Here is a 24,965-nt window from a genome sequence, read left to right as displayed (position 1 = left end):
TCTATAATCTTAAATATATTAAGATTTTTGATGACTACAATTCTCTATTGTAGTCATCAAAAGCATATGATTATTTTTTATCTGGTGTTATCTTTTCTCTTAGAAGGGGAGACATATTCTTTGGCACAACACCTTTTCTCTCCAGTAGGCTCCACTCCAATACTTAGGGAAACAGATTATCTGCTATCCCCTGTCCTGCCTTAAACATTCATGTTTCAGACCTCTGGCAGTGCTCCATCACGAAATTTTACAGGATATATCAACCACATATGTCTGTCAAAAAAAATTAAATTAACATTTCTTGACATTTATTAAAAGCACTACCTTTATGCTATTTGTATCATTGTATAAAAACAATAAGGACATTCACACACTGACTTTTTTCCTGCATTAGAAATTTTTGAGATTAGATATGCACTATGCATAATATTTATTTTGTGTCTCTTAGAAAAATATATACTTAAGTTCCACTTATTTTTCATCAGAAAAGTATTGTGAAATTCATAATAAATTATAAATAAGAAATATTTCTACTGAACTTGGACAAGTAAATTTAAACATTAGTACCTGAAACAACACCAATTCCATCATCACAGTCATAATCAGAGACTTCACTATCACTGATTCTTTTGGATCCTGGAAAAAGAAAAGACATGTATCATTTTCCTTCCTGTAAGTTAAAACTATCCTCTGTTAATAATACTTAAATTAATGTATGGATTTCATACTATACCATGATGCATTAACATCAACATAAAAAGGTAATTATTCATGTTATAATGTTGAACATATATGACTGCATTGATTATTTCAGATAAATCTTTAAAGTAATAAAAAATGAAATGCTAAAATACATCTCCACCACATTGCTTTTATGAAATATTTTATATAGTTTATATTCATTCCATATATACAGATATTTGTATTCATTCTGTACAGAAACTGACATCACACTGTTCATCTTCCAAGTTTTCATATACAAGGCACCATCTCTCCCCAAAGTCTCTAAATAACAGAAAGATTATGAATAGCAATAATATTAAATGCACATAGTACTTTCTTGAAGTTCTTAATAAAGATTATTAGGACAAAAGGCAGCTTCACACATATAGTGTGCCATGGAACACAAGAAAACTATTAAATGTATACCTGCCAAAATATCTAGAGCTGAATTGGCAAAAGCACTGAGTTGGCAAAAGATTCCACTTCCATGACTAGAGCCCAAATGTTGGTCATACAGGAAAAATAAATATGTCAGGTTTTGTTCAGCCTAAATTTACTTCAATCTTCTGTGGCATCTTTTAAACAGTATTTGATTGCTGATATCAGGGTTAAACACTGGCATGCAACTGAGAATTATTCATTTACTTATTTTAAATGTGAAAAAATCCCTGTTCTTCAGCAAGATGGGGTGTCTATTTTAAGTTTCTGGCCATCTAAAAATGGGTAGTTAGAAGGCAGAAACTTTAATTGTCACCACACTTCCAATCACGTGCAAGATTTTTTTTTCCTGCCTTAGGACAATTTTTATGAAAAATATAGACACAAAAATACCAGTAAAAAACTTGGAGTAAACCTGAAGAAGCCCAGGATAAAGCAGTCTTAATGCTCTATCTGGGTGAGTGGCACAGAAGGATGTTTACCCTCCTTTCCCCAAAAGAATACTGGGAGAACATGTATTGAGAGTGGTTTTGACAAAAATAAAGAGTTTTCAATTTAAAGAAACTTTAGATCTTATTTGAATTATAAGAACTGCTGTCAATTTTTAGACTGTTGAACATTTGTTTACCTACTCACTAGAGGATAGTAGAAAGAACAGCAGAAAGAATGTCCTTACAAGATCTGAGACTTCTCCTAAGCCATCCTGTTTACAAGAAGCGATTAAGTTATTCTCCACAAATTAATGTAATTCATTTTTAATCACAGTATTCTCCTGGCCTCTATAATATTATATGTCAGTAAATTCTGCAGTTTGAGTATGCATTGTGTGAATATATTTTTCACACATATTTTATTTCTATTATATCATTTCAGAAAATGCCCTCCAAGTTTTTATATTCTGAGAAACATGAATCGGCATTCAGTGTTCTGCTATAGTTATCTCTTTGGTTTGCATATTTTGAGCTGAAATATCATTCTTTGGTTCCTTTACATATGCAAACAATTCCATATTTCTGATTGTTCCTGCTGTATTTGTTTGTATATTTTCTGTTTGTTCTGTGCCTTTTAGAAGTCAGAAGTCACTGCAGCAATTAAGATGTGGGTGTATGAATTTGTAATCTAGACTGCAGACTATTTCTTTGAGGATAAAAATTTTTCAGTTTAAAACTTATTCAACTAAAAAATAGTGTAAGTGTGAAATGTGCTAATTCTTAGAAAACAATATAGCCTGCCAACACATTATGCAATTTCAGTAAAGAAATTTTAATTGTGGTTATTTAATTGCACTGAAGGTTGATGCTTTCCTCACAAATAGGAAATTAAAATTAGTTCAGGGAAAGTCATGCAATTCTCATACGGTAGCTCAATTTACTATAAAATTTTAGTAATAGCCATGCTACAATTGGCAGGGTACAAGTATCTTTGAATTCAAGAAATAACAAGTAAAGTTTTTCTCTAAAACAAACAATTACAAGCAAGTGATGACAATTAGCACTCAAGAAAACAACCTAGAAGATGAGGGCAGAAATTAAGGAAAAAGTTTCAACCTCCTCTGATTATTTTCTTAATTATAGTATTTCAAAGGCCAAGTCTCTCTTTTTCCCCAAAAAAAGCAGCCAGTCCACCTGTGATGCTGTCCCTGTTGCCATTTTCAGGAGAACTTTCTACTGCTGTATTGATACACGTGCCAGTGAGCAAGAAAGATTAGTCTCCATTCTTCTTAGCCACTGATTCGAATCCTGGTCTATTAAATGAGGACAATATTTGTGACCAAATACTAATCAAGAGAGCCCTATTAGCTGGCTGGGCTTTGGCTGGGACCTGAAAGGGAAAAGCTCCCAAAGGGAGTGCAAAGCAGTGAGATTCTGTCTTTGGGTAACCCTGACACTGATCTCGCAGTGGGTTTGATGTGCAGAGATGCCAATGATGTTACTCAGGCCCTAGCAGAGAGAGGATTGTGGAATGGGAAGATGAGGGCAATTGAGTTTGCTGATGCACATCACGTGGCTGTTTGGAAAGGTTTTCATCATGAAAGATGTAAAAAGGCTGAATCGACTATGATTTGAATAGATGTCATTTACTCATCAACTAATTCATTCTTATGAATGAATCTAATTAATTACAATTGGGTTTGCTTTTTATTTATGTTTATATTTACAGCTAAGTACACCCACTTTAATATATTTTTAGAATATTATATTCTGTATTCAGGAGGAGATATTTGCATCCTTGAGGATGAAAATGGTCAGCTGTTGTCACAGTGGGCTCTACACTTCCCAGCTGTGTAGCTAAAATTATATATTGTAGTCACAGGATACATCTGGCAGAGAAGAGAGATTAAGCTACAACAGACCACGGGTATAAAAGACAGGGTTCTCTCTCTCTCATTTTCTCTCTGTCTTCTCAAGCCACATCCACCCATTCCAGAATCTCCTAACATCTCAGCTCCACATCATCTTCCAGGATCTAGAGATCTGCGCTTCAGGGAAGAGCCAGTGCAAGAGGAAGTGAACGGGCAAGGATTGAGACCTGCCCAAAGGATGGGAGTAGAAAAAAGAATAAAAGCAAGGGAAGAATCAGATTTCAGTGATTTCTCAAAGTGTCTTTGCCACTGAAAAGAGGAGAGTCTCTTATAACACCTGACATCCTCAAATATGAAAGCTTCATCTGTAAGATGAGATATGAAGAAGTTTGTTCAGCCGAAGCTTGTTCTGCTTAGATCATCCACTCTATCTTCTCAAGCTGCTGCAAGCCAGCTCTAAGTACTAACAGACTTAAACCAATTGAAAAAAATAATCACATTTAAGTAATATTTTTCATTTCCTTGCAAAAGTTAATTTAAATGATAGTAAAGAAATCAGAAAAAAAATAAAGTAAAATTAATTACTTGGTTTCATCTTTGCCAATCAATTTTTTCAGGAAGGGGGAAGGAAACCAATGCTATGTCAATTAAATATGTATTATGAAGAACTACTGCCTGGAATACATAATTTCTGCAAAAGAATCAGATTATACATATTTAAAACATTTCCATTAACTTCAGAAATGGAACAAACTAGAAAGTGCACAGGTCAAAATCTTTTATTGAAGCAAGTATTTGTAATGTCAGTATAATTGCTAGCAGATTAGTTTAATATTTCTTTGAATTTTTGCAAGAGCAATTTCAGCTGCTTTATATTAATTTTAGATGGTACTTTTCTTTTTAACCTTTTGATGATGTAAACCTGAAGATTTAAGCATGTGCCCCACCTTAGCCATGTCTTTTCAAAGTACTACTTCATTAAGTAATTTGGACCACTGATTACAAAAAAAAGAAAGAACAATTCATATTTTATCTGTGAAGTGTGACACTGAAGCTTCTCACAAATTATTGCAAATTAATATTGTGAATTAAACTGTTATTTAGTATTTAGTTAATATCTTAAACTCTTTGATATATACATTATAAAATATGGTCCTAAAATCAAGAAGCAAGGACTTTAAATCTATTATTATATAAATTCAGAATTCACTAAAAATCTTATATTCAAGGATACTGTCTACATTAAATGAATGCATTGGTGCCAATGGTTTTTCTGTAGTTAACCCACTAGTATGTAGTTTGTTTATAAAACTTTGTTGGAGGTATTATTCACCCTTTGTCTGATAACTAGACAGTAATAGATGGTAAATGCAGACTTTCAAATCCTTTCCACCTAAATTAACAATTCTTACAGTTAGGGACAGAAGGCAAACTAGATCCCATGCTACTGTAACCCTCAAAAATGCCTTAATTCAGCATAATCCCAGCCTCAGTTAAATCAAAAGATATATTTTTATTTCATTTAGCAAGTTTGAGTATCAATAAAATGTTTCAGGGGATAGTTTCCACTGGGGACGCTGGAAAACCTCCCCATCCGAACTTGCCAACATTCAGCATCCTCCTGCCCTTCCACCCCCACCTACTCCTTCCCTGCAATGCTGCTCAGGCTGCCACCTCATCCAGCACAACAGCTCTGGGAGAACACCTGCACAGCAGAACTGGAAGCTCACAGCACTCACAGGGCTGGGGAAAAACTCTGTCACCTAAAAACCATTAGGACTATTATTTTAAATTTCCATTTAGCAATTTATTTAATTTTTTACTATTTGCATTTTTACATTCTATTACACAGGAAGGAATTTATAATACAGTAGTTTCTTAGTATAAAAACATTTCCATTTTTCACCCTCAGGGATGAAGTAATAAAAAGTAAAGAAAAAATTAGGTGTTTCAATTAGTTTCATTAAGGAAACAGTTTTGGGGTTTTTTTGTAAACTTTCATGGGATGAAATGTTGGTGGCCATGGAAGCATTAACTGCTTCTAAATAAAAAATAATATGGGGACAATTGAAAAAATGTTCACAGGATATTCTTTGGTTTTCCCAAGCCTGTCAATGTTTCAAAAGCATTTGGGCAATGTATTTAATAACATGTTTTGGTTTTTTGTCAGCACTGAATGGCCGGGCTCTTGGACTAGGTGATTGTGGTAGGCCCTTGCCAACTGGAATATTCTATTCTATTTCACCAGAATCACATTTCCCTCCATAGCAACATTCTAAATAATTGGAACTCTCCCAGATGAATGAAACAATATGCAAACATAAATATTTTCTTACAAAGCAACCAAAAATCTGTGGAGTGTTCCAAAAAACCTTCTACCTTCCACATGACAACTGAAGTTGGCCCAGAGCTTTTCTTAACTCTCTTATTAATATAGAGAGGAAATAATACAAAATACCTTCTGTGCTTCATATGGTCTCAAGAGAGATTTCTGATAGAACTCAAGAAAACACAGGAGGTTCAAAGCTCCACTAAAGTGCATATGACCAACCAACATAGATAGCAAAATGAACTAGGACAAGGAATAGAATGAGAAATAAAATTAGTGTGAGTCAGTCTAAATACAGAAGGAAGTGCAAATTCATGGCTCAGGAATTCTGTGCTTTTCTTGTGGAGAAAGCAAAAAAAGGAAAGGAAAAAGAACGCAGACTAGGCTCCCAATCCTGTCCCTTACAATGCAGGAAGATTTTACAAGGTTTTGTGGACTCCCTGGGGCAACCAAGGGTGGTGAAGCACACTTGCAGTTCCTTCCCTGGAGTTCACAGAAGGCCTTCACAACCACTTAAAATCACTTAGTTTTCTTCAGAGTGTTCAGAGCTGACATATAAGCAGCCCCAAAAGAGTCTCATAACAACTGTTTTAAGAATTTGCTCTCTGATATCCATCCAGCCTGTGCCCGAGGGTCCTTAGCGTGAGCTAATTTCTCATGCAGCCCTGCTGTCTCCATGTCAGTCTGTCACTCTATCATCCTGCACATAATAGTGGAGTTTAGAGGCTTTCAACCAACTTCATCTACACTGACAGAGGAGAATAAATATCAAATTCTATTAAGATCTTTTAAATTGTTAGAATAGGATAGATGAGAAATATAAAAGAGAGATACCACTTCCAGATAGAAGAGAGAGATACAAATTGGAAGTCCTTAATCAAAAAGAAACTATCCAACTAAAATTTGCAGCTAATCCACAGGTGTGCAAGTCCACAGATGCTGCACCAAACTTGGTCTCTCCCGATGCAAAGATATTGTAAAACATGAGAAGAATGTGGTATTATTTCAAGACGGAAAAGAGTAAAAGAAATATGGGAGACTGACATTAGATGTAACGGAAAATGGATTTTATTAGTACTACTCTCAAGAAAGTTCTGCTCTAAGGGGGTTCTGTTTCTCTCCACTGTGATATGGATCTATTTTCATAACAATGTGAGTTTCATTTTTTAAACGTAACTAAAAGATAATTAGTTGAACCAATTCTCAAAGAGATTCCAATAATTAAAACTGCAAAACCTGCAAAATGTCCCAAATGAAATGCACTACAAAATTTAGGTTGGTAAAAACTGTATGTTATTAATTTACTTATATTTAATTAAGGAAAATTCCTCAGATAGAGCTGGATTTGTAATGGGGGATTTATATCAACAAGAAACTGTAAAAATATATACCAATGTAAATACTGATTTTGCCAGTACTTCACTTACCCTATGTCTGTATTCTAAAAATACTTACACTAGTTATCAAACAGCTGCAATAAAATAGCATTCTTTTTAATCCAGTTTAAGCAAGATAGCATTTTCCTAGTATAGTTAATAAAGCTCACTACAATTTTCCTACCATAGCTCTACCTAAAATAAAGGCAAGCAAAGCAAGTATGGTGTTACAATATTGTTCCAATATCAATATTGAGACATTAACAATAGAGAAGGAAAGCCAACAAAAGACCTATTATTGAAAAGCAGACAAGAAAAGCCAAAGAACTTTTATGCAATTTAGTATGTGCACAGTAGGTAGCAAAAGCACACCAATAAAATATCAAATTAAATTTTGCACATATATGGAAGCAATAAGCATTTCTGGCATGCTGAAAATTTACCTGAATTATATGAATATAAGCCTTTATCTGGAAAACAAATATTGAAATGAAGTAGTGTCAGGGAAAAATACATGAATCAACACATGTAACAGGGATTATTAGAACCTTAAACTTTTTTTATAATTGCTGCCAGAGATAGAAGAATTTGATAGTGTAGGCCACAATCCTTCCAAATGAAACTCAAGAAGCTAAGAGAAATTAAACCACAAAAATCCCAATCACTTCTGGATCAACAGTTATACACTATAGCCAGAGATCTAGTAGAGCAATTTCAGTAATTTCCAATTTTGAAATACAACTGCAGACTATTACTATAAGTGTTTAACTTTTTAAGGGCAAAATGTATATTCAGCTAGGCATACAATATGAGCTGCTACCCTTAAAAATATCACACACTTCTGTTGGCACTGCAATACTAGCAGAACTTTCTCAAGATGTAGTTTTGAATCCTACTTTAAATTTAACAGATTCTGAAGTGATGTGCCAGTCATTCTCCCTCCTGCTAGGTCTTGATCTGGTAAATATGTACATTCATGAGAACTTTAATTACATACTGTTGTTACCACTAAATTTTAGAATCCTGGTATGAGCTCAATGATTAAATACTTGTAATACCTGATTTATTGTTTGCATTCCTTATAGCTGATAGGTTTATGTATTTTAGCTTTCCAAACAATCATACCAAGTTTTCTAAACTGAACCAAAAAATAGGAGGTGGATATCTTGACAAATCTGGAAACATGAAATGTTAATTGCATTCGAAGATTTTGAAATATGAGGTACATAAGATGTCATAATATAAAGAAGGCAGGAAGCCAGAACAACATTAATAATATCTTCTCATTTTATTAATATTTTTATTCCTTGTAGTTTAAAAGCTCACAGACACCATATTAAATAGAAAATAGTGCCAGTCTGTAAGTAAATGATGCACCTCTTATGACAGTGTTGGAGAAAATTTCAATTTCTTGCCAAATGGTGCTGTTAATGGATTCACTGGATGACTAAGTGCCTTCTGGCAAGTCACACATTTTCTGACATCCAAGTACTAACTATTCTAATATGTGGATCATATTACTAAATCACCTACTACTTATAATTTATATCTATATTTTCAACTTTGGTTTCTTGATAAATGTAATACATTTTTATGTCCCAGACCCAGAATTTCACTAGGCAATATAATTTCAAAGTGAATGATGGGGTTTTTTTCAGCATCACTTACAACCTTTTGGATGTGATTTATTGTGTAACTTCTCTAATACTTGTATTCCTTAATACTAATGCCTTATGGCTATGTACTTCATTAAAAATGAAAATTATTTGGCTACCAAATTATGAAAAAATGCAGGTTAGGGACTTTGCCTAGTTTACCCTGACAATACCATGTGTTACCTGAACACCAAAGGTGGAAGCATGCCACATGCCCACAAAAAAAAACTATTAACAGAGTCTAGAAATTATTCATATAGTTAAAAATTATGGGCTTTCTGAATTAAACTGATGGATAGATCTTCAAAAGTGTAGAGCTTCTTGAAAGCACAAGAATATAAAATTAGTGAGATTATAATGGCATCAAGGACTAAGAAAGGAATGTTTGTTTCTGTATGGTAACAGCACAGAAAAGAAATCAGAATAGTATTAAAACCATCTGAAAACTTCATTATGCAATAGAAGAGTAGTTTAATAACATGATTTTATCAAGTATCAGAGAAATAAATAATTCTCTTAAACTGCTTCAAAACAGGTTTTAGGTATTTTTGTAGTTTAATTAAAATTTAGTAAATTAATATCCTAATTTAGATAGAAAAAGACAAATATTTTGATAGTTTAAGGCCTTTTTAGACATCCCTGTATCATGTTAAATACCTTTTAATTAAAGTATTTAATTAGCCATAGATGTACAATAAAATATAATAAATAAATAATAGATGTACAATAAATACAATACTGGTATATATATCCATATTCTGTGAACAAAATATCAATGCATGCAAACAAAGATAACATGCCCAAGGCCTATGCTCCATTCAAAGAAAGAAAAAAACTAAGGAAGAAGCATAAAAGAGAAAATTAATTGCCATTTTGGCTCTCTAGGGTAAAAATCATACAATAAATTAATCATGGCCTGTGCCATCTACCATAAAATGCTCCATATTATAATTTGGAGAAAAAGTCTCTGATGCACGTGTCCATTAAGTATAATTCACTTACCTACTAGTGAACAGTATTATTATAATTTCCTCAAGTCAGGTTCAGTGAAATTCACCAAAAATTATCATACTGACTACCCAAACTAGTTAGTTGTGACTAACTAACAGGAAATTGCTGAGGCAGCAAGATCCTGATTCTGCAGTAAACTGAGCCTCTACAGAGCTCCAAGCAAATGAATAATTTTCAGTGGAAGATTTTCCATCATTTCACAGGGGCTTATATTTCACAGATTAAAGTTTCAGATACATCTGTAATTAAATTATTGTTAAACTTTAATGATTTTGGTACTACAAAATGTATATCTTGATGTTCTGCAATATAGACTTGATAGCTTTACCATTTAAAGAATGGAAGAGAGGGATTAAATTAACAGTTATGACATTCCTCCTTGATCAGATAGTAGAGCCACAGAACATCCAAAAAATAAAAATTGTTAGCACTCAGCAATGACAAGTCCATTTAAAAATGTTTTTCAAAAATTAATAAGAATGGGATTATTTATTTTTTAATTCAGTCTATCAGATTGATTTTTTCTAGTCAGATGTAATAATTTTTATCATGTTAAGGTCTCAGCATTGCTGCAGAAAATACAGTCTGATGGAAAAAAGTACAAAGTAAAAAGCTGAAAAGATGACAAAATTTTTCATGTTATTTAAAACACTTTGTTTACACATTATAGATTTTTTTATTCCCATCCAAAAAGTAATATAATTTTTTTTTAAAAGTTATATATAGTTTTTGCACATTATATGCAGATTTCTTAGAGCAAAACTGTAATCAAATTTTCCCCGACAGTTTAAATTTTCATTACTGTAATTTCTCTCCCTCCAGATTTTTTATGGGCCTGGAGAAACATGAAATTCAGTGAATTAAGTCATTGATTAATTTCATTCTAAAATTAATTAAATTCTCTTTACAAGAAAACTACTCCAAAGTCTATTAATTTACATTTACTTTAATTTTGATTGATTTTTTCCTGGTCTTCAGCTCTTGGGAAAAAAAAAACATATTTGACTTCTACATGTTGATTTTCAAACACTGTAATTTCTAAAATCTTTGAGATCTTCTTCTCAGCAGAGTTTATCTCTCATGTATTTTTTACTTTTCCCTTACTGAGGTTGCTCAAAATATAAATTTTTTATTTTTCAAACAATATTGTGAATTCTCGTGGTATTTAAAAACTGTAGAGAGCTGCTGCTGTACAGACCTATCCTGCAACAGGAGACCTGAAAATGTCTGGGTTTATTGCTATATTCCCATTTCTTCTCATTTGCACACTTAGCAGTTACCTGCACTGCACATTGCACTCTCTGTGGGCTGCAGAGCAGTACTCCAGCCAGCTTCGTTTTAAACCTGCAGAATCTGACTTAGAAAACTAGTGTTTTCTTTTCAATCCTAAGTATTTAGGAAAGTCTTAAAATACTCAGGGTAAAACAAAATCTGCTTCTAAAATAAATTCAGTGTCAATATAAAACAAAAAAAAAATTGTTCTCCAAAACAAAAAATAACCCCATATTCTTTCTCAGTTCTACAATATCAGCTCACACTGCACAAATGCTCATATTACGTGGGTATAACTGTAAAAGATGGAATAATAATGCATCATATCAAATTTGATTTCTATCTCTATATTCCGGCATCATGGAAAGGAACTAATTTTAGATAGACAATCCCATGGTATAAACCTTGTTTGATTTCTGTATAATTTCTCAACAAATAGAAATACTAACAATAGCTTGCACATCCTCATAACCATGGACACAGCACCCAAAGCACATTCAATTTTATATGTATTCTCCAATAAGATTTTTAGCTGATGTGAGATGAAAAAATAGCCAACCAAAAATGGGAATTCCTAAATATTCTCTAAAATTATTTTTAATTTTCTGGTTACAATCTTTTTCAGAGGCAATATAAAAAGAACTTCAGTTTGGCTGTAATTCTACTTAATGTCTGGAATTCTGGGTGTATGCCTGATTTTATGGTAAATGTTAAGAGAAAATGAAGTAATTTTAAAAACACACTTTGAAAGTTGAGCACAATAAGTAAAATAGACCAAGTCATTACACAATATTTCTCATAAGGAAAAGCTTAAAATATACTAATTGGATCAGGTTATGAAAATTTCAAATATAATTAGCTGAAAGAGCTAGTAAGTCATAATCCTATGTTCTATATTAGTTCCAGTTTCTAAGTAGATGTTTGTCAAAAAACACAAAGGAGAAAGTATAGGAATGGTTGTTTATCACTAGGAAGTTAATGGAATATATGGATCAGAGGACTGGGAAAGAGAAGGTGGACAGCTGACTTAGATCAGTCTGTACCACAACACACTGCCCACTCAAAGATATTGAGAGATAAATATATGTAGAAACTAAGCTACTCTCTCTGAAAGCTGGTTTCTAAAAAAGCAGCATATGGGGCTCTGTGGGAAGCTTGCACTTTGCTACTGGCAATCTGTAAATACAACTTCGCTCTTCAGGGCTGACAGTCTGCTCCTCTTCAGGAACATTGCAATCCACTGAGAGAATAGAAGTGGTAAGTGTAGGTGGTTTTTTTAAATTACCTTTAGAGAGTAACACTCAAGTATTGTCTTCAAATAAATATGTTTATCCCTATGTGACAATCATAAAGATAAAAAAGCTGAGATGTGTAATGTATATTTGTACAAACAAAAAACAACGTTGTAATTCAAAATATCTCTCCTGTCATTTCTCACAGTAACAATTTTTGGGGGCATTCAATAAATTCTTTCATCACTAATTCTATACATAGAGGCATTGCAGAAAAGAACAAAAGGTAGGAGGACTGAACCACTCAGATTTTTACCCCAAAAATTGAAATCAGCCTGCTTAATAACCTCACAGTACATGTTCTAAGAAATCCTTTGAAAACCATTGACAAACATGCTAGACATGCCTTGTTCTAGAGATTTTCTTCATGTTGTCATAATGTGCTGCTGGATAACATCTTCTGTTTCATCATATACAATAATGTGATTGAAAGATACAAAAGCATCTTCAGACACAAGAAATTAATATATTGACTTTATACTCTTTTTATACCTCAAAAAAAAAAAAGCTGAAACCCTGAACTTCTGTGCATTATTAATACAGTATAAATATTTCACTTAGTGAAGGCAAAGAGTCTTAAGAGGTGCTGTCTGCTCTTCACCTGTCCCTGGTGATGACATTTAGATTGGAAAGAGCATTTTTGGAGCCCATCTGGTGCACTGCCTCTTTCAGGCCTGGCCAACTTCCACTGCATTGTTTACAGCCTTGTTCAGTTGAGTACTGGATCTCTCAGTAGGATATTGCATGACCTCTTTGGACACCAAGAAATACTTTTCTTTTCAGAGTTGTGACAGAAATAAAAGAAAAATTGTATTTTCCCATTACTAAGTGGATTCTCCTGCCATGCTGAACTCTGATCAGATGCTAAATTTCCAATTGTATACCTTTTCAGAATCCAAAAAGCAAGGATTTTAATTCCAGGACACCATGTTCTGTACATTTAAAACTATCTGTTTAAACTGAGAATTATTTATGATACACAAGGATTCAAGATATGAATATATTCCTAGGCCACTAGAGAAAATCCTTCTTTATCGGGTCCCTATCTCTATACAAAAGGAAATAGGATTATTTAGTGTAGGAACATGTGAATTCTCCAGCAATAATAGTGAACATCTAAAATTGCTTATTTGATTGAAGTTTTTTGAACCTGAGGCTGAAAAACTAGGACCCTGGGAACAGTCAGGATAAACCATCTTCATTGAAAAGCAAGACTTCTATACCAAATCTTAGTATTTCACCAAAACAGAAGTTTTGCTAAATCCTTTCCTTTATATTTACAGACAAACATTTACAATTGTTCAGTTGAGCACATTATGAGTATTAGTATTTATTAGTTATTTTTTATTACTTATACACTTTACTACTTACACAGTAGTATTACTACATTAAAAAACCTGAAAAGTCTTTCAAATTTTGAGTCAATATCATTCAACAGATCTTTACTCAAACATCACTGAAATATGTTAAAAATAAATCAGAAATTCATTCTTAATGGCAATTTTTTATTGCACAGACAGAAATTCTGACAAACAGCGTTTGTTTGCAGGACTGAATATTTCCTGAAAACCAGAATTTCACATACTTCAAGTAAAAGAGTCCAATTGGTCTGTAAAAATAGTTGATGGAAGCTTCTTAAATGTGTTAAAAAATGTGGTCTATACCATTATAGACCATAAAAGAAGTATAATTTTAAAACTTTAGTTAACTAACAGTCATGGCATATGAGAAGACTGAAGAAGATTGAATTGCAATAGAACTCTTTACCTTTTAACTATCACTTATTTCATCCTTCTGGGGACAAGTATAATCTTACAACTTCAAGGCTATGCAGTTTAAGTTTCTGATAATGTGTCTATCTCAGAATATTATGATATGGAGCATTTTAATCCTTCTCACCATCAAGTGCACAGAAGCAAAACAGATCAAATGCTTGAAATATTTGTATACAATTGGCTATGTAATAAAGACTCTACATAGAACATATGAAACATCCAAGTTTGTTTTCATGACTACACATAAGTTTCTGTGAGTTTGTGTGAAACATGCACACATACTCACATACAATGACTCAAAGAAACTCCAAGTAAAACTTAAAAATTGGATTTGGGTTGTTAGGGGTTTTTTTTGTTTGTTTTGGAGTTTTGGTTTTGTTTTGTTAGTTTTTGTGGTGGTGGTGGGTCTTTTGGTTGGTTAATTTGGTTTGCTGGGGTTTTTAATATAATGGCCAGCTGGTATTTTATAAAGTTTATTCAGTGAAGAAGAGCTTTAAATCACTGGCAGTATTGAACAGTTAAACTGGGGAAACCATGAAGTATTGAATAAGCAGATTTTTCCCTTTACTGTCTTATTCTTATGTATGTATTTATATTACCATATTTTATATACTCTATTTTCAAAATATCTACTGATAACTACTATGGATCGAGTATAACAAACTCTACATAGTAGAATTTTTAAAGAAATTCTATTTGTGAATATAAGCACATAAAATAATATCAAAGCAAGGCAACAGGCCATAGTATTAATTTATATACATATGATGCTATACACAGGTTACTTTAAGAAGTGTGAGCTAAAGAGAGAGGTTCTGCAAACCTTCTTTTGTTTAAACAATGAAATTATGAACATAATGCAAAAGAAAGAGCTTCATGATAAAAAGAGCACATTGCAAAAGATAGTTTACTCGAGCTGAGGATCTGAACTGAGTTGTCTTATAAGAAAAAAATGGTGTAATGCACAGTGGTTGATATGATTTGTAGCATGTCAGACTCTCATCAGTAACCACAATGATCTAATTCATTGTGGTTACTGCATAGAAATTAATTAATATTAATACAGCAACAAATTAACATAAAAATTCTGACAGCTTTCCAATTACAAAAATTTAATATTTAATATGCATTAATTTAAATTAAATCTACACAGTGTGTAAAACTAATAATAACCTACTTTGTAACCTCCGTGTGGGACTCTCGCCATGGAGCTGTCTGCGTGGCAAATATGGTGAGGGGTGGGGAAGTGGCAATGAAGAGACATCATGTGTTTGAAGTTTGTACCAGTGAGGTTCATCATCTAGTAATGCTGTCTCTAACTCAATAAGAATCTAAAAAAGAAAGAATGGTTAAAAGTAGGAAAGCATTGTGTGACAGAATAATTTAAAATAAACATACTCATAAATGTTATTCTATTATTCTCTTACTGCTAAAGACTTGTCTGAAGTTATATAAAAACCTTGCTTTAATATGAAAAAATCTCCTGTGCCTTTTAGAGCACTAAATATACCAAAAAATCTTTCACAAAACCCTTATTACCTTATTACAGCTTTCAAATAAGTTAATGAGCAATATTCAAAAGTTTTAGTAAAATATGACTAAGGATAATATGGATTTTTATAAACAATTAGAAAGTGAGAAACCACATTCATGATGTTACTAAAATAGAAAAAAACACAGAAAGAATCTTGTATCAGGATTATGTGATATGTGCGAGATTACTATTTGTTTACTAAGTAAAAGAAAAAATAAAACAATAAAACCAGCTTTGCTTTGCAGTTAGTAATTTTTTCAAAAATACTGTATCTATACATGAGTATGATAGCAACTGTACTTCTATAGCAACTACAAATACTTGTATACCTCTCCTAAAAATTCACTTTCTTCCTCTCGAACTCGTGCTTGGTCCCAAAGAGTGATTTCTAACATTCGTTCTCTAAACTCTCTCCGATGAACTGGAGAATAAATAAATGTCTGATTCCACTTAGGTTCCAATGTTTTCTTTACTGTTTTTGTTCTTCTTTTATTTTTATCACTGAAAAAAACAGTTAAACATTAAATATGCTCAAAACACCATTAAACTGCATTAAGTATATAATGGAAAATAGGAAATCTTAAATCAGCAGTTCAGTTTGTAGAATCATGGGTATTATACATCATGAATTTTCCTTTATTATAATGGTCAGTGCATATATTGAGGATAATTAATAAGTTCATATTAAAAGCTATGGTTAGGTCATTTCAAGTTTATATGCCAATTCCAGTTCTAAGATGTTTTAATGTGATTTTGGGTGTATTCTCTTTTATTTTGGAAACAGCATTTTATAAAGTAAAATATATTTCCATAAATGGGATTTTCCACAAGGCACAGTCTGGCAGTAGAAGATCTCTACAGACAACACTGGGCACAGTGAACACCTGCATTTCAAAAATGATCCAGCTGGCTCAGTCAAGTTCCAGTCCCACAGAGGCTCCCTCCAGCTGCAGAGCAGGAAGGAGCAGCTGCCCCACATGAAGGAATGGTCAGGGATCTGGGGGCAGTGCAGGGTTTTCCTGGCTAAGGGCTCCTTATCCACCTGGGAAATCAGAAGCCCCAAAAATGAGTTACATGTTCTTTTCCAGCAGCGCTGGAACAAAAAATGTTCTCAAAACAGCTTCCCAAATCCTTTGGTCACTCCAGTGAATCACCCAGGCTAAGGTGAACCCCCATTACAAGGTGAGGTCTCCAGGCAAGGCTGCCCTGGCAGCCTTGGCTTTGGCTCCAGGGTGTTGTTGCAAGTAATGTCTTTTACAGAATATTTCTGCTTGAAAGAATTAATATTTTCTGATTAAAACCATTTTCGCTGAAAAACACCCACACTCCTTCAACTGAGAACACTGACAAGAGTCCTCATAACAATGGTTATTTTAAACCTGCTGATTGCTGCATAATGCAGCTGCCATACTAATTTATAAGGATTTTTAATAGGCAATGCAGATGCAGTCCATTTGTTAATAATTGCAATTGTAATAAAGTCATTGTATTTCTGAACTGTTACTTGGTAGTTAGATCAAAAAATTACCTAAGTAATAATATTTTTAGACACACTGTTAAAAATATATAAATTATTACTAGCATAAAAAAGGTTTGTTTACCCTTGTGAACTAAGTTACATTGTACAACATTTTTCAATTACATTTCTTAAATCAAAGAGAAGTTTCAGTATCTTCATCTAATTAAATGCTTGACTTACTTAAGAGTATTTTACCTCCAGCATGTTTCTTTCTAGTACACAAGAAATATACTGTTTCCTACTTAGCTTTTAAATCTATGGAAAGAAAAATGAATTTCCACATCAGGAAAAAACCCCCAATTCTGTAAGAAAAATTGCTGATCATAGGCACATAAAACAACTAAAGAAAAGTTCTGAATGCTTCTCATACATGGGAAAAATATATAGATTAATAAAATTTAATGCCAATATATATTTTTAGTTATCACTATTTACATTGTAAAACATTGTGAACACACTTTTGTTAGCCTATTAATTGTTCATTACTATTGAAAAAGCAGGTAAGATAATTGAAGCAGACCTGATTCTGGAGCTGATTGTAGCTTCAGAAGGTACAAACACACTACAGCAGTTTGAATAAACTAGAGAACTAAACCAACTGTTCAAATACTGGTGACCTTGAGAAAAACTACCCAAAACCTTTTAATCATCAATGACACAGCAAATTATGTAGCCACAGAAAATGTGCTTGTCAACATATGGTTTACAATGAAAGTGGAAAAGCAACCTCTTCTAAAATACTAAATAGCTTTAACTCCTGCTGAAGCCAAATGGGAATGGAAATAGCTAGCATCTTCCCACTTTTGCCATTTGGAAAAGCAAAGGAAGTAAAAATACAAGTTACATTCTATTCTACAGATTCAGCAATCCACTGATCTATTATTTTGAGTGACATTAAAGCTTTGAATTATTTGGTTGGTACATTATAAAATAAAGGTAAACATGTTCCCCTACTGACACAATCTGAGGAAACATCAATTCAAAAATAAACTGGAAAACACACTATATCTTCTGTTGTTCTTCCCAAAACCTGAATTGAAACACAGAAAATCATGGATTAAGAAGTGAAGGAGCTTTCCAGGAACAGGGCTCCTACCACAGTTTAATTTTTCCTAAGTACATATATTACACCATCCAGATTAACATGAGTCCTGTGCTTTAGGGAAAGTTTTCAAAGTGCAAATGGGAACTCTCAGCTGAGTCCCCTTCAGCCTTAACTCATTTATACTGTGAACAAAAATCTGTGGGTTTCAGAGGCCAAACCTGTTACTGCTTAATTGCATAAAGGTGGGGCAAACCAAACTGCTGGACTCACAGTCCAGAAATTTATGAACCCGACTGTGTAGCATCTTCTTTGCTCTAGTGAAGAATAACTGGTATAGGAAATGAAGGCATTATAATACACTAATAACATTCTTTTCAAATAACAGATTCCCATGCAAAGACATATATTTACCTTTCTTTTCCTTTTCTATTCAGTATTTAATAATACAACCAGTGAAAGCAAGTTTGTGCTTAGTGTTCAAAGACACCTTGCTGTTACATAGCATGTTCAACACAAGAGCTCAACATTGTAAGCTTTTTTCCATGTACGTATGGCTGATAAACTCAGCTGTGCATGCCACCTGAGTAAGAGACTAATTCAAATATTCCTTGTCTTTGTGTTCACCCTACCTTCTGTCTGGAAGAAAGTAAATTTTAACATAAGGATTCCTTGGCCTCCCATCTTCCCTTGAAGGAAGATCCTTTGCTCCCAGTATGGTCACTATTAACTGATGACCAACCTTGTCATACCACAGTTTTATCTGCAGGAAGAAAATATTAATTAGTGAACTCATTTCTACAATGAAGTTGCATATTAATCCTTAAAAATAATTTTGCTCATGAGCTTCTATTTATATTGGTTACTTTAACAGAAAATATTATATTCTACTTCTCATTTATAACAAATGAAAATAAGTTAATATTGTAATAGCTTCAGTATATACCAGGAATTACTCTTTTTTTTAAACCCTGTACTGTAAATACCTTACTTCACACTAATTGTTTTTACATGGTGCTCTGGTTAGGATTGTTCTCCCTTGTATTGTATTACTTGCATTACTAATGTATGCCATTCATATATATACATTTCTGAGGAGTTCATGCACAATGAATTAATAATTTTTCATCTGCTGTTGTGCTAAAGAGACTATGGGATAAACCTGCAAATATTTCATATCACTTAATATTTTTCAACATATACACACTTATTCTAAAATCATGTAAGTCCTCCATAAATACTGACAGGAAGGCTCAGTAGTACAACTCTCTTCATAGTCCAACTCAGTAACAAGGTAAAAACCACTATTATTCATTCATAGATATTATTAACCAATCTAAGGCTTGATTTCCTATCCTTTTTCACTACAGTCATTACAAACTGCTATTTAACTATTTCAGTTTGAATTCTATGACTGCAAATACATCAGCCAAGAAGGGATATACCTACTTCAGAGCAGTCACTGCAGGAGTGGAAAATGATGTAGTTAGGGCAAAAGAAAGCTTTCCAAATGGCCAGGGGGCCATTACATGGTGGTAGCACTGCAGTATCACTAGCTACAGCTTACTGAGGAGGCTCTCTTCATGAGGACTTTGCCTGAGACAGAGCAAACTAGGACATTTAAAGAAAACAGTGACCCTGCCTGAACTTAAGAGAATCAGAGAGGATAATGCCCAGCTGCACACCTAACCAGGCAATACACCTTTAGACATGAATAGCTAAGGTAGACATAAAGAGGGGAAGGTGCATTTTCTGTGGAAATCATCTCACATAATTTCAGAGACAGAGTTGTCATTGCTATCATAGCTCCTCATCTTCAACATTTCAGTCTCCTAAAGAAAGGTCTTGATGCAATTCTCAAGACTTTTAACCCATAAAGAAGAGGCTGATTTAGCTCTCTGCCATTGCTAATACTTCACTAAGTGAGATTACACTAAGACACGCCAACTCAATTACTGGTGGCAGTGTACTTCGTTCACTGCTTCATATCTTGCAATTCCTGTAGCCACCAGCCATTTGAATAGATATTAAAAATGGGATATTTGTCCTCCATTATCTTGTCATTGGTCATGCTACAGACTTTAAGATTTCTGGTACTAATAGTTAAAGGACCCTGTGGCCACTCATCTGTGTGTGAATTTTAGACATTCCTACATTCTTAAAGCCAGGGGCTTTGACATTTTTTCTACACTGAGAATTATCTGGACTTCTAGCTATCTCCATCCAGCTATAGACCAAAAGCAGAAAGCTTTGCACCAACAGTACAGCTTTAATAACCTCTGAAGTGTTAAGTTAACTTAGATGTTCTTTGACACTAAATGTATCCACCTGTAGGTTTCCTTGGGAGTCCTGAAGCAAAAGACAGACTTGGCTAGTCCCACATCTCAAGCACTGAAGACAATTTTCTTCTTTTGCTTTTTGTGGAAAATTATGCTTGCTTAAGGAGAATGAAATTTATTTGTGATACAGACACTATCACAAACTGTGACTGATGAATGTGAAATCATCCTGATATAGCTGCCAAAAATACAACCAGAATTATGTGTTCGTATGCAAGCTAAATATATTTGTTTCAGACTGAATTTTTACATGAAAACTTCAGTCAAAATATTTAGAGAATTACTTAAGCAGAAACTGAAGTCATCTGACACAACTTCATTGAGATGCTTTAAAAACTGTAGTTTGGAACAGGAGCTCAAAATTTGCATTGACTTATACCTTCTACTTTTCCCTTGATGTTCTGAAATAAAAAATTGGAAAAACTTGAACTTAATGGGCATATTTTCCATGTAATGTTCTTTAATTTTCATTGTTACAGGAAAAGTCAGGAGTCAGAATTAAGACCAGAAAGCTCTCTCTCTTCTCTATTCACACTGCTAGCACTCCAATACACAGCAGAGGTACTTATAACTCAAGCAGTCATTTGATTAGGATGCTAGCAGAAGAAAGGAAGAAACTGTGAGAGAATGGTCAAAGAAGCCCATAGAGGGGAGAATGGGATTAGAAGAAGGGACAAATAAAAAGCTGCTCTATAATTACCACGAAAGTAAAATAGACAAGACACTTGGTGGTGAAACATGAAAAGAATGGAACCAGAGATTAACAGAAGTGCAAAAACAATGAATGAGAGAAATGCTGTGAGGTGACAAAAGAACTAGCTATGCCAAATGGCACAATATATGTTGAAAGAGAGACTGGGATGAACAAACATCTAGCAGAATTTTTTACACACACACACACACACACACACACACTTATAAAAGCACGTGCTTTTATACGTTTAGAACATCTAAGAAACTTCAACAAAACAATCCTGATCTAAATGAAGGAAAGGGAAAGCTAAACATGCAACATATAAAATATATAAAAAATCATGCTGGCTGATGCTAATGTTGAGACTAATACCTGAACAAAACCTTCTTGAATGGGATTTTGTCTGTCTAGATTACTTAGGATGTAGGCACCTAAGATTCACTTAGAAAGTGGTGCTACCTGAATATATTCCCACTTTGCACTGAAGTTCTGGAGACTAATTAGCCACACAGATGCTCATATACTTTCCTTCCCTGGGCTCCTTCAGCAGCCAGACATGCACCTAATGCTTTATTAAGCTTCTGCTATGACCTACATTCAGGCAAACAGGCATCTAAATTCAGTGCCTCCTGATACTGAGGTGCACTGAGATGGTCTGTTATTCACTGAGAGGAGCATCTGCTGCAGACAGGCTACCACGTTGGAGTGACTGCCACAGAGTGCAGGAAACAGGAACCCTTCTGCGCTCAGAGGATTGAAGGAAACAGAGATGTGGGTCTGACCCCAGTTTCATTCTTTCTGGTTTATAACCAGTAATGGTCTAATACAAGAGCAATACTCATGTAGGGTATTCCAGTCTGGAACTTGCTAAACTGAAGCATGCTGTGATAACACCACACACTCCTATTCCCAGCCAAAGTATATCTCAGCTTCATATGAGACTTTGTACTCCAGAGAAGAATGGGATGTGGCATAGCTTGGTGATAAAGGCACTATTTTGATACACAGGTTCAACATCTTCAGCCTAAACAGTATATAAACAGTATATGTCCTGTTTCTGAAATAAGCTTCCTACACAAACAGTATATAAAAGCTGACTGCTGGTGTTGCATTCTGAGAAGGTATCTAGTATATTTAGCTAGCATTCCTGTTTCACAGAATCACAGAATGGGTAAGGATGGTCCTCTGTAGCCTGTAGTAGAAGGTGCCTCCCCTGGAGAATCAATTCACCCTCTGGAGTAGCTTTAGTTTCAAATAGACTTAATGGGCTTAGGTATCTTTTATTTGGGTTAATCACTCACTGCAGGTATCGAGGTACTTAGATCTTTCCTTCAACTGTACAAGTGAAAGCTCTTCCTCAAGGCACCTCAAATGTATTTGAAGTTAGTGTAAGTTATATAAATTAAGGCTATAAATTCAGCTTAACTAGATTTCATTTTTTTTCTATTAAATCTCATCTTCACTAAAAGTTTTAGAGCACTGAGGTCAGAGTTTAGAAAAGAAGTAATCATATATAAGAATCCCTACTCTTATTCCCCCTGATAAAGGAATCAGTTAAGAAATCCTAGATAATATTATTGCACTTCCTATACTCTTGTCTCATGAGTGTTTGACTGCTCAACTATGCAATTCTAATGTAGTTTTATATACATAAATACAGGACATACAGGCAAAACATATTGTCAGTCAGAATTTAGATTTAGAAACAGAGAATATTTGAAGATTTAAATCCTATGCTACAGTTATGTCTTTGTTATATAAGGGGTACTTCACGAATCTCATGAAAAGAGATAAAACTTGTGCCACTGGGAGAGACCATCTGCCCTACAGCTGATTTTTACCACCACAACCTACTCAGACATCACTGGCTTTTAGAGACAGCTGGCAAGGCATTTTTTTTCTTCTGTTGCTCATTATAATTTTTCATGTAACCTACATAGATGTATTATGTTTATTATTATTTTAAAATTATATACTATTTTTCTTTCTCACATTATTCTGAAACCAAAGATATACCAGTGGGATCGTTTGTTTAAAAAAAACCCCTCAAGTTTCTTTTTAAAAATACTTGCAGTAATCTTTTTATTGTACTTAAGCTTATGTACATGCTGAAACTGCCCTGAGGTGGTAATGTCTTTGGCATAGCTGAAGCCAGTTTTGAATGTTGTCAAACTCACCTTTAAAAAATCCTGAGCACTGAGGGTTGCTAAATCAAACTACTATTGCTTTCTGCTTCAGCTGCTGTCTAATATGCTTGAACAACAACCAAAAAAAGGCTGTCAAATGGAAAGGCTTGTAGGATACAAAGGCCAGGAAATTATAGAAGTATTTAGGCTGCCCTACTCTATGATTCTTTTCAAAATATCTTTTTTAGTGGTTTTACCTTTTACATGTTTTTATATCTGATCAAATATATTGATGTTCTGTATTAAAGCCAAAAGGATGTCTGAAAGTTTTGAAGTTAGAAAAAACCCAGAGGCAACTCTGGCTCAAAAGAATGCTTTGCCAAGTAAACAAGAGATACTAAACAGAAAACACAATTTTAAGAACAGATTTTTCCCTACAAGGGTTCATAAAGCATCACTCTACAAGTTAGAAAATTACTGGTATGCCAAACTGAATCAAAAAGTTCAGGAAATAAAGATGCAATTTTACAAATACTGTAAAATTAGGAAAAGCTCAGTGGGCATTTGATAGGAAAGAAACTGAGTGTTTTTCTTCCCAATGAAATAATGTTGATTCTATGAAATCATCCAGTGAGCTAGAAGATTAATGGAATGTCATGGAGGGAAGTGTGGAAGAGGAACTTTTGCCAGAAAGGATCAATTTCAAACTAACAAGTAAAGAAGATGCAAGCAAGAATAAAGATATGCATTTCCCTCTTGAGAGCAATGAAACAAATAAATATAAAGAGAACGTTTGGAGATTCTCATTCTTGTAAGAAGTTCTACAGACACAGCTTTACCTAGCCCACAATGAAATGTATACTTCCTTACAACTGTAAACAGCAGCTCAGAGCTCTAATTTAGTGAATTTGTCATGCCAAAAAAGTAACCAGAGTTCTGTGCTGCTGCTGGACTGATCCTAATACCCTTGTTTGAAGTCACTGGAGAATTCCTCTTCTTTCAGCAGCATGCATGGTAACTATATCTAACATTAATCTTTTCATACTATCTACTATCACCACTAAAAGTGGGCAGATGGATGACTTTTTGTTTCAAAGTAGTTGTAAAGATTTTGCCACGGTCATAATTTTGAGTTCTTCAGGAACTCTGGTCAAAACCCTTATGTTTAGCATTGACTGTTACTAGGCTCTGCAAAAAAAAACCTGTTAGACACATCCACAAGCATCGATTATGTAGAGACAAAACTGGGGTAAGGACAATTCTTACCTACAATATAAAAAATAATGCACCCAAAGGATGAGCAAGTAATCCTTAAACATTTTCACCTCTTGACAATTTTTATGTCTATGTTTTTATTTTTTATAATGGAATTAAAATAAGGAACTACTACATGTTATTTCTACATTACAGTATTTCATGAAACATGCGGGTTTCAGGCAGAGATTTCCTTTTTAAATTGAACAATCGACTCTCATATATATTTTAAATTTATTTAGCACATATATAAAAAAGAAAATTTAAAAACTACTTATGTAATG

The 24,965-nt window shown here is 33.8% G+C and overlaps 1 protein-coding gene across 34 annotated transcripts in view; it reads right to left on the bottom strand.

The window, feature by feature from the left end:
- RIMS2 (regulating synaptic membrane exocytosis 2) overlaps positions 1–24,965 on the bottom strand; it is a 447,424-nt gene that overhangs the window by 170,278 nt on the left and 252,181 nt on the right. For 30 of the 34 annotated variants that reach the window (XM_085573910.1, XM_085573913.1, XM_021546502.4 and 27 more), the window contains 5 exons: positions 18,901–19,031; positions 16,037–16,208; positions 15,351–15,504; positions 7,612–7,638; positions 568–636 (listed from right to left, as the gene is read on the bottom strand). In XM_085573910.1, the coding sequence (XP_085430036.1) occupies positions 568–636; positions 7,612–7,638; positions 15,351–15,504; positions 16,037–16,208; positions 18,901–19,031 (553 nt within the window). The remainder of the gene's footprint in view (positions 1–567; positions 637–7,611; positions 7,639–15,350; positions 15,505–16,036; positions 16,209–18,900; positions 19,032–24,965) is intronic. The other 4 variants (XM_031504055.3, XM_031504059.3, XM_031504057.3 and 1 more) reach the window with 1 other exon arrangement.

Source organism: Lonchura striata, chromosome 2, assembly GCF_050655825.1.
Source record: "Lonchura striata isolate lonStrDom1 chromosome 2, ASM5065582v1, whole genome shotgun sequence".
Classification (NCBI taxonomy): domain Eukaryota; kingdom Metazoa; phylum Chordata; class Aves; order Passeriformes; family Estrildidae; genus Lonchura; species Lonchura striata.
The sequence above is the reverse complement of the archived record's forward strand: the minus strand, read 5'-3'. Positions and strand labels throughout refer to the sequence as shown.